This window comes from Gymnoscopelus braueri (assembly GCF_963280865.1).
Source record: "Gymnoscopelus braueri genome assembly, chromosome: 12".
Lineage (NCBI taxonomy): Eukaryota > Metazoa > Chordata > Actinopteri > Myctophiformes > Myctophidae > Gymnoscopelus > Gymnoscopelus braueri.
The window spans coordinates 32710567-32720603 of NC_137614.1; the positions used below are offsets into that span (position 1 = coordinate 32710567).

The following is a 10037-nucleotide window of genomic DNA, read 5'->3' on the forward strand; positions in this document are numbered from 1 at the left end:
CGCTTTTGTTTACTTATTTTTGTATTGTTTCCACCTCAAAGGTAATTTGCTCTCTTTTGTTTTTGTTAATATGATGCACTGTACTGCCCACATGTACTGTAACTAACATGGTTAAGTGATTAATCTGGATCACAATTGAAATGGCATTAGCAATGTATCGTTCATAAACTTTAACTATTTTCATGTACCCTATACAGCAGGGAATAACAACAAGTCTTAAAAATAAAGTCTACTCAAAAGGGATGAGATACCTGTGTCGACTGTTTAGCCATGCTCACAGGTTTGGTAAACTACAGCAAGGAAATCATGTTTGCAATGACGACGGCAATCAAAGATTCTTCCTTTAACACACTTAAAGCCTTATATTTACCATTATATTGAGTGTGGACAGGATATGTGGCTCTCTGAATCAATGGTGAAAGAGTTTGGCTGTTCACAGGTTAACTAGAAAGCGTACGGGTACTGTTACATATCGAGTGACTGCTCAGGATTGACATTGTGTGAATGGGAGGCGTCTTGAAGAGACAGGCAGGTATAAAAGAAAAGCCAGAGTGGCGCCAGTGGAGTGTGTCCATGTGCGTCAAAGATGGATCAGTGTACCTGACATAAGATGCAACGACCCAGCAGAGACAACAACCTGATGGAGCTATGAAAAGTAGCCATAGAGCGCTTGAGAAGAAGCAGGCCAGGTTCAATTCAAATGCGGACTGGGGTTCCAGCGGCTGGGGGAATGGCAGTGAAAGGACGACTCAATGCTTGGAGATCAATGTTCGTAGGTTTGACAGGTCGAGTGTAGCGCACACAGAGACTCGTTGGATGCCTGGCAACTTTCAACCAGCAGCGAGGTTGACCACCCATTCACGACTCCTGACTCATTCTATTTTATTTCATGCTAAACCGAGACGAGTTAGTGTCACTGCGGTCCCCCACACCGTCTGTTTACCACCTATCAGGGGATCAACAATCATCACTGGCAAGGCTGATCCCACCTGTGAACCTTCACACACAGTGGGGTCAGCCTTCTCAAATGACAAGAAGGCTCAACTGCCAATTTCCAGTGTGATGAGAGAAAATAGAGTGCTTCGTTTGATGGTTGCCCAGCACGGGAAGGGCTTTCAGCAGTCTAATAAATCTAATGTAGCCAGTGGAACACTTGCAGCTGTAACCAAAGAGGTCATCCAGGATCCAGAGTCATGCTCCAGGCTCGTTAAAGGAGACCAACCGCTACCAGCCTCAAACCCAGCACCACTGGAGCTGATAATAAGGCAGCAGAGGACTGACACTAGTAACCCCAGTGCCAATGACAGCGGCGTCATGCTTGCCAGTCCCTGCAACCCAAATCGGCAAACTGATTGCTTCTCTGATGATTCTGCTTTCGAAACGGAATCGCAGTCATCTGAAGACGAGGGTTTGCCAAAGATCGGCACAGCCTCACTTTGCCTCGATGAGGACGATGAGGAATACTACACGGACCAGAGGATTGCTGAATGGGTGTCCAAAGTGAACTTGAGTCTCTTCTCTACATCAAACGATGAACTGAATAGGTCACGTCCCGTAGATGAGCAAGATATTTCTACCATAAAGATCATCTACAACGGAGACTGATTTGTCAAATTATTAATTTTAGTTATGAACATTGTCTTAATTGAATAAAGAGCAATTGAATAAAGAGGCTAGACATAGTGTAATAGAATCATAACCAAAGCTTTATTGTGCTTTATTGCAAGTAGCATGGTAATTCATCCTTTATAGTAGTAAATGGACAGGTTACATTTCAAATTCAAAACGAGGGCTAAATTCATTTAAATTCATTTAGATTAAAGCAAATGACACTGGGACAGATATATTCACAGGAGAGAAAGCTGTCTTATCAGAATGTAGTTAAAAAAGAATGTATGTCTACTTTCAACAAATACATCTATATTTCCATAAGTATTAGCCAACTTGAGAAAGATATCCAAGCCAGTCATTGCTGAGACACAGATACATACAATAGCCTTGTACAGTCATAACTAAACATATTCTTTACATAATTTCTCGTATTCTTAGATAGAAATAGCAAATCAAACTGACTTAACAGACAATGCTTCATTTAGACACACCCTATTTAGACATACCCTACATATTTCATAGACTACCATATTCACAGCAGTTGCACAATATGTGCCTGAAATAATGTGTCTTGACTTCTGAAATATGGACCTACATTTTGAAAACCACAGAATAGTTGTTGATGTGTGACAGCAGTGGCTTGGAGTGGCTTTTCTCAGTCCGTCAGTTTGTTGACAAAACAACCTTTTGACCCTGCCCGCCGTGATGCATGGCAGCCAGGCTATTTTAATCGCTGCCTGTCTGTGTATCTGTCTGTCAGCCAACAACATAACTCGATGGGAGGGTTATCATGAAACTGAGTGGGAATGATCGGAAGGCTGCCCAGAAGAGATGATTAATGTATGGGTTGTCAAGGTCACAGTCAAGGTCACAGCCACAATTACGATAACGTTATTATTGGTCATGCGGGCAGAGTTTTAACTTCCAGCCAAGTGTGTTTGATTTTGTTTTGGTTCATCCAAATGGCCATATGTGGTCTCTGTCCTTTTTGGCAGGGCCCCTGGGTCAGCACCTGTGAACGTAGTATCCCGTGGTGTATCCTATGATGTAAACAGACACCAGGGCGGCCAGAGCTCCCGCCACCTTCACTACTATTCCAAGGTTGCCGGTGCATAGTCTGTTGTAGAGCCTTTTAAAAGCAGAGACAGGCAGAGTTCTGTCTTATCAGAATGTAGTTAAAAAAGAATGTATGTCTACTTTCAACAAATACATCTATATTTCCATAAGTATTAGCCAACTTGAGAAAGATATCCAAGCCAGTCATTGCTGAGACACAGATACATACAATAGCCTTGTACAGTCATAACTAAACATATTCTTTACATAATTTCTCGTATTCTTAGATAGAAATAGCAAATCAAACTGACTTAACAGACAATGCTTCATTTAGACACACCCTATTTAGACATACCCTACATATTTCATAGACTACCATATTCACAGCAGTTGCACAATATGTGCCTGAAATAATGTGTCTTGACTTCTGAAATATGGACCTACATTTTGAAAACCACAGAATAGTTGTTGATGTGTGACAGCAGTGGCTTGGAGTGGCTTTTCTCAGTCCGTCAGTTTGTTGACAAAACAACCTTTTGACCCTGCCCGCCGTGATGCATGGCAGCCAGGCTATTTTAATCGCTGCCTGTCTGTGTATCTGTCTGTCAGCCAACAACATAACTCGATGGGAGGGTTATCATGAAACTGAGTGGGAATGATCGGAAGGCTGCCCAGAAGAGATGATTAATGTATGGGTTGTCAAGGTCACAGTCAAGGTCACAGCCACAATTACGATAACGTTATTATTGGTCATGCGGGCAGAGTTTTAACTTCCAGCCAAGTGTGTTTGATTTTGTTTTGGTTCATCCAAATGGCCATATGTGGTCTCTGTCCTTTTTGGCAGGGCCCCTGGGTCAGCACCTGTGAACGTAGTATCCCGTGGTGTATCCTATGATGTAAACAGACACCAGGGCGGCCAGAGCTCCCGCCACCTTCACTACTATTCCAAGGTTGCCGGTGCATAGTCTGTTGTAGAGCCTTTTAAAAGCAGAGACAGGCAGAGTTGAGTCAGGTCAGGTCTTACCACAGACATCACAGTCTGTGAATTGTTATTCTCTACGGTATGCTTACACTCCAAACTGTAAATTCCTGAGTGTTCATTTAAGTCGAGTGTACAAATGTAACCAAATGGACACATGAGCTAGCCTTTTGACTATGTATCTGTAACTTGTTATTGTTGAGCAGTTACTTGAGATCAAATATAATCTGTCAAAAATGTTATATTTACGGTTCCATTAATGCTGCACTCTAGTGTTACAAAACACTGAAAAAGACAATACAATTGTAGTGATTGACAAAGCCTGAGATCAGTCTGCAAATTGTTATGAATATATTAAAGCTTATTTTAGGTCTTACAGACACCGACTTTTCTTTTTTCCTTCATATACTTCTTACCCAGTGGTGGAAAGTAAATAAGTACATTTACTTAAGTACTGTACTTGAGTACAATTTTGAGGTACTTTACTGGAGTATTTCCAATTTTCAATACGTTTACTTCTACTCCACTACATCTCAGAGGCAAATATTGTACTTTTACTCCGCTACAATTATTTGTAAACTTTAGTTACAATTATTATTGCAAAACTTAACTTAACTTAACCACTTCAGCACTATTTAAACTTTGGCTATTTTCAAATACATATACCTTGTGAAACGGGACATTCTGCATAATGAGTACATTTACTTTTGGTACTATTTTAATGCCAATGCTTGTACTTTTACTCAAGTAAATTTTGATTACCGGACTTTTCTACATTGCAATATTGATACTTTTACTTAATTAAAGAAATGTAGTACTTTTTCCACCACTGTTCTTACCCCATCAGACCAGTCTGTGAGGCTGCTACATCCAGGTTAATGTTCTCCTCATTCCAGCGCTTGTAATGTGCAGTCCCAGTCCCAGCAGCACTGTTGGCGTCCTCCATGTGTGAGGGATTTATCTGCTCTTATCACCTTGCTCACTTTGACACACTTTCCAGCCCAAACTGGAATGATAAAGAATGTGCAGTGTCACCATGATAATATGTTAGTCATGTGTTTGTTAAATTAACCCATTAAGACCTGAGGCACGATTCTACAATGCCTTCTAAATCAGTAGTTCTCAAACTTTTTCGTGTCAAGGACCCCCAAATTGATAAATATATATATGGCCGCGGACCCCCCATCTGAACATGTTTTGTGCCAGGGACCCACAGAAGAGAAGACTTCCAAAAACAAATTTTCGATATTTTTCAAAAATGTTCAGAAAAAGCAGATGTACAAGCTCGAGCTTGTACATCTGCTCGAGAACCACTGTTCTAAATCCTAAGGGTTTTCTGAAAAATGATGCAATATATTTAGCTAAAATCAAAAATTAGACAGATGCTTTCCTGACTTCAATGGGTTAAATGCTTTACATGAATTACACATTGCAAGTAGACAAAATGCATGGTTCTAGAGAAATAGCTTAGTTAGTTTTGTTTTTCAATTGAACTTAGCCTATTGTATTTGATCTAAAAAGAAAAAGAGGAACCTGACACAAAGCGTCTCTCATGAGGTTCAGAATTTTGCAGTGCAGAGATTTGTAGAATGCCAATTACTCAAATCAGTGTTAAGCTTCCATTATGCTCTCAAGAAATAAAAGGTGTCACTTACCTGTGTCACAGCCTGGGAACACACGACAGGAATGTTGTGCTTCAAAGACCCAAGAAAAACTGTCGAGGGCAACATGCTTCTTCCTCTATATATAAAGGCAGGGGCATAGTTCATGTGTAGATAGTCAAATCCAAATGGACCATTTGGCTCCATTTGCACACTCAATTAAGTTAAATTAGCCCTCAGGATTTTACTGTGTAGTTACATGTATAGTTTGTTGGTTCACCCAGGTCAGATCAAGGCTGTAAATCTATTGGTCCAACCCAAGTTCCTGGTGTTAAGTCTCCTTATATGACTCTTTTTATTGATAAGGTGCAATTCATACCCTAACTGTGGTTTAGTCTCCGGTTTCAACAGTTCCTGTGCAGATAGCAGATCTTGTGCAGTACACAGTAAAATCCTCAGTGTTCATTTTAACAGAGAGTGTACAAATGGAACCAAATTGACTCGTAAGGGTCTGTTTGCTTCCATTTGTGCACTCTTGAGTTACAAATGGATAAATGAACACAGATTTTTACTGTTTACGTTTGTCCACACAAAAATAAAATGGAATGTTTATGTTTTATTTAAGGCAACTGTATCTAATCGTACAACATGTTGACTGGATGGAAAGGTGAATATTATTAAGTTATTAGTTGTCCTGAAAACTGTGATATATCGGAGGCACTAAAGAAAGTACCTGGTACGGTACTAATGGAAAGGCAAAAAAATTGAGAAGAGCCGTGGCATGCAGAGCCAGGACTATGCAATGGAAAGATGCCATTACATGGAGCTGCAGCAGATTAGTAGATTTTACATGTATAAACGGATATATGGCATTTTGTTGTTAAGCGTTTCATCTAAGTTTATTAAGGAGATCAATACTTTACTATTGTCATTTTTATGTTTCTTCTACATGGAATTCTGATCAGCACTGTCATGGAACCATGAAGCCTGTGAAGACCTTAAGAAATGTAATTACTAAGACGACTTTTAATTCTTATATGGTGTCACCACTTTAAATTAAATGCTTCATGGTGTAATGTTAACCAATTAAGTCCACAATTACATTTCAGGACCTTCTGAATAACATTTCTGCCCTTGTAAAAAAGATAAGCATGCATTATACATTAATATCTAATTCTTCCCTAAACTCGTTGAGACCAAGCTCTCATTTGCAGTGGTGCCCTGTTTTCAAGCCAATGACATAATCATAAAACATGATCATAAACAATATGCAATATTATATACAATACATTTTATACATGCAACTGATAATGTTTAGGATCATGACATTATTAGCCTGCTTGGGTTTATTGTAGGTTTATGCAGCCTGTTGTGTTTTTTTCTTCCATGATGAAATGCTCTTGGCGCGTGCTTCCCAGGCCTGTCCTTGTTACGATCAACAAATGATAACCGTAACAACCAAAAAACATAATGGGAAAATAATTATATGGGGATACTCAACTTGGCCATTTCAATAAATGTCTGACCCTATAGGTGCATTTGAGACTTTACTCACAGATGAAAAAGGTGGAAAACAATAATCCTCACTCTCTGCAGGATATACAGTAAATCTGATGCAAGGATGCTAGGTTTATAAAATACATTAGTCATTTTACGTGACAAAATGATTTCATGAAAATCATCAATAGAAACTGATATGTAAAAGTTTGCATACAATGTGGCAGTATGAGCTCTTTTGTTTTGAAAATCAAGGTTTTAAATGGGTTCATCTGGTTAAAACTTTTTGAAAGAAGAAAGACGTGCACATCCACTCCCAAAAATGTGGCAGGTGCTGAGCGAAGAACAGTACTAAAGAAAACCAAAAAGCACTTGCACACTGTTGGGCTCCATTTAAACAATTCTTTATTGTACCCAGTGCTGTGACGTTTCGGGCTTCATCATACACAAAAAGCTTTAACCACATGAACCCTATAGCTTCCCTTTTCTGGGGATAATAGATGAACTTCCACTGACAATAGGCAAACATTTGGCAAAAATAGACGATCTACAAGCTTCAGCTAAGACATTTGGTGGACAGGGGGGAAAAAAGGAGGGGATCAAGTGTAGACCGTATTACAAAGTTGTAAACTTAAGGTTAACTAAAGGTTAGACTTTAAGTGGTTAATCACACAAGTTGTATTGTAATCTCATAGAGATAGCTTACAATAACTAGGTGGTCATGTGGTGAATATACAGTTAGGTGACCTGAGCTGAACTCTGTCCTCCCACCTGCTGTTGAAGACAGCCCATCTGTAGCATAACACTTGCATGAAGACATACTGTAGTTCACTGAGTTCAAGTGAGAGGACACACTTACCTGAGCTCCTGACAAGGTTTGTTGTAAAACTTGAAAAAGTAAGTGGAATACATTACATTACATTACATTACATTACAGTCATTTAGCAGACGCTTTTATCCAAAGCGACTTACAATAAGTGTATTCAACATAGGTAGGGAACGAAAACTACTAATCACCAGACGTCTTTAGTGCATTTCTGCAAAAACAAGCAACCAAGAGTATACCTAGCGCTAAGGTAAAAGTGCAATATATCAGCTACCTATTTCCTTAAACAGATGAGACAAAATAGCTAAATCAAATGAGCATGAGCTAAAACAAATAAGTGTATCGACTAAACAAGATCCAATAAACAATACAACAATAGAAAACAAGCGTTCGTACAACTAGTTAACAACAAGTAGGTCAGGCAGAGAGGAAGGGTAGTGTTTCCTGAAGAGGTGGGTTTTCAGCCTGCGGCGAAATATGGGCAGTGACTCTGCTGTCCTAACATCAGTGGGAAGTTCATTCCACCACTGTGGGGCCAGAACAGAAAAGAATCGTGACCGTGTGGATCTGCCATACACCTGTATCTGAATACACCTGGACATTTCTACCCTGACCCTTTTTAATCTCCAATTTCCATTTCCGTTTTTTTGTAATGAGGGGTGTATGTGCTGCAGTGCAACCCAACTATCCCTCTCTATGTAATTGTCAACAGTAGAAGTAGTAAGCCTTGCCAACCCATGTGGCCCATAGAGCAGGACCCTATCTCCCTTTTGAGGCGGCTTGATGTACAAGTAGGCCTACACCCCCTGGACATGATGCTAATGTTGCAGGGACCCCCAAATCCAACCCTTGATGCTGAGTTCTCAGAAGGGAGGCATATGGGTCTCATATTTTATAGTCTTTGGTATGACCCACGACCTCCCAGTCTCAGGGCGCACACTCTAAATCTCTGATCACGTGCTGTATTGATATTGTCAGTCACTTGAGGAACTTAGTTGCTCTTCTGATTTCCTTACATGAATCCATGAGCATCACGATCATTGAATGATCGCTTTTGACCCCATTTACTGATGTCTTTCCCATAGATTGAAATACAGATGTCACTTTAACCACTGCTCCACTAAAACAGCCAGTTAAGAAGTCTAATCTTGAATGTCTGAACAGGGCTTTGTGACTGAAGCACCTGCCATCCTTGTCCCATAATGAACCCCATTTCATTGTCACTCAGGTCTTTTTCTCTTGCCATCTTGATCCAAAATTGCATTGCTATACATGCCACAGAGCATGCTAAGATTGCATAATTGCATCATGCAGTACACCTGTATGGAAGCAGATCTGAGGCTGCCATAGCTGGATGGGATGAGAGGCTGCCTGGGAATCAGAAGTTTGCCCCCCAGTCTGCCTGTCTATGTGTCAAAGTGTCCCTGTATTAATAGTGCCCACTGTTTATGTCTGTGCAAATGGTGACATAAAATACCCCAAATGAGTGGGGAGTCTGGGGGCTAAATTAGAAGCATTCATTATGTTTGTTTCTTCTCTAATTTCTTCAGGTTGTTCCTTTCATTTGTCTGAAGAGGATGATGGATGGACGGACGGACGGACGGACGGACAGACGGACGGACGGACGGACGGACAGACAGACAGACAGACAGACAGACAGACAGACAGACAGACAGACAGACAGACAGACAGACAGACAGACAGACAGACAGACAGACAGACAGACAGACAGACAGACAGACAGACAGACAGACAGACAGACAGACAGACAGACAGACAGACAGACAGACAGACAGACAGACAGACAGACAGACAGACAGACAGACAGACTAAAACTTCACTTGTTGGCTTGGCTCTTTCAGTCAAGCCACCTCCTGTTCCTTCTGTAGGCTAGTGTTATTGAACCCATCCTCCTACTGTCTGTGCCACCTTCTATTTCACCATGCTCAAGTGATTAAGTGATTTTTATTGTATTTTATTTGAATTGAAATAAGTGTTTAATAGCTCTATATTCTCACAGTAATCATTGATATAGTGTGTTAAGTTTATTCAGTAACAGGGGTCACCTTGTCTCTCAGCTGTTCAGAAAATACATTTTCAGGTCAGGACTCAGGATGCAAATTTTATCCAGTCAGGAGACTTCCTACAGGAATGAGCACCTATAGTTAGAAAAATGCTTAAATTGTGATATTAAAAAACATAAATATCAAACATAATCAGACAGGCAGTCTACATTTTCCAAAAGGAAATGCATGTATTTAATTCAGTCCAATCTGGGAACCCATTCGGAAAAAAGGAGGTGAAAAAGGAAGAAAAAGAAAGAATATATGCTGTACAGCAGAATCTGTCTTGAGAGATTAAATTCAGTCTGACCAGAAGCATGGGATAAAACCCAGTGGTGTAAAGTAACTAAGTACATTTAATCAAGTACTGTACTTAAGTACAATTTTGAGGTACTTTTACTTTA

At 40.1% G+C, this 10037-nt stretch overlaps 1 protein-coding gene across 1 annotated transcript; it reads right to left on the minus strand.

The window, feature by feature from the left end:
* Positions 1–1761: 1761 nt before the first annotated feature.
* Positions 1762–5385, minus strand: smim1 (small integral membrane protein 1). Its single transcript, XM_080444932.1, has 3 exons — positions 5302–5385; positions 4486–4652; positions 1762–3645 (listed from the first exon to the last, which is right to left on the minus strand). The coding sequence occupies exons 2-3, from the start codon at positions 4590–4592 to the stop codon at positions 3522–3524; spliced, it is 231 nt and encodes a 76-aa protein (XP_080301058.1). The 5' UTR covers positions 4593–4652; positions 5302–5385; the 3' UTR covers positions 1762–3521.
* Between the last annotated feature and the right edge of the window lie 4652 nt (positions 5386–10037).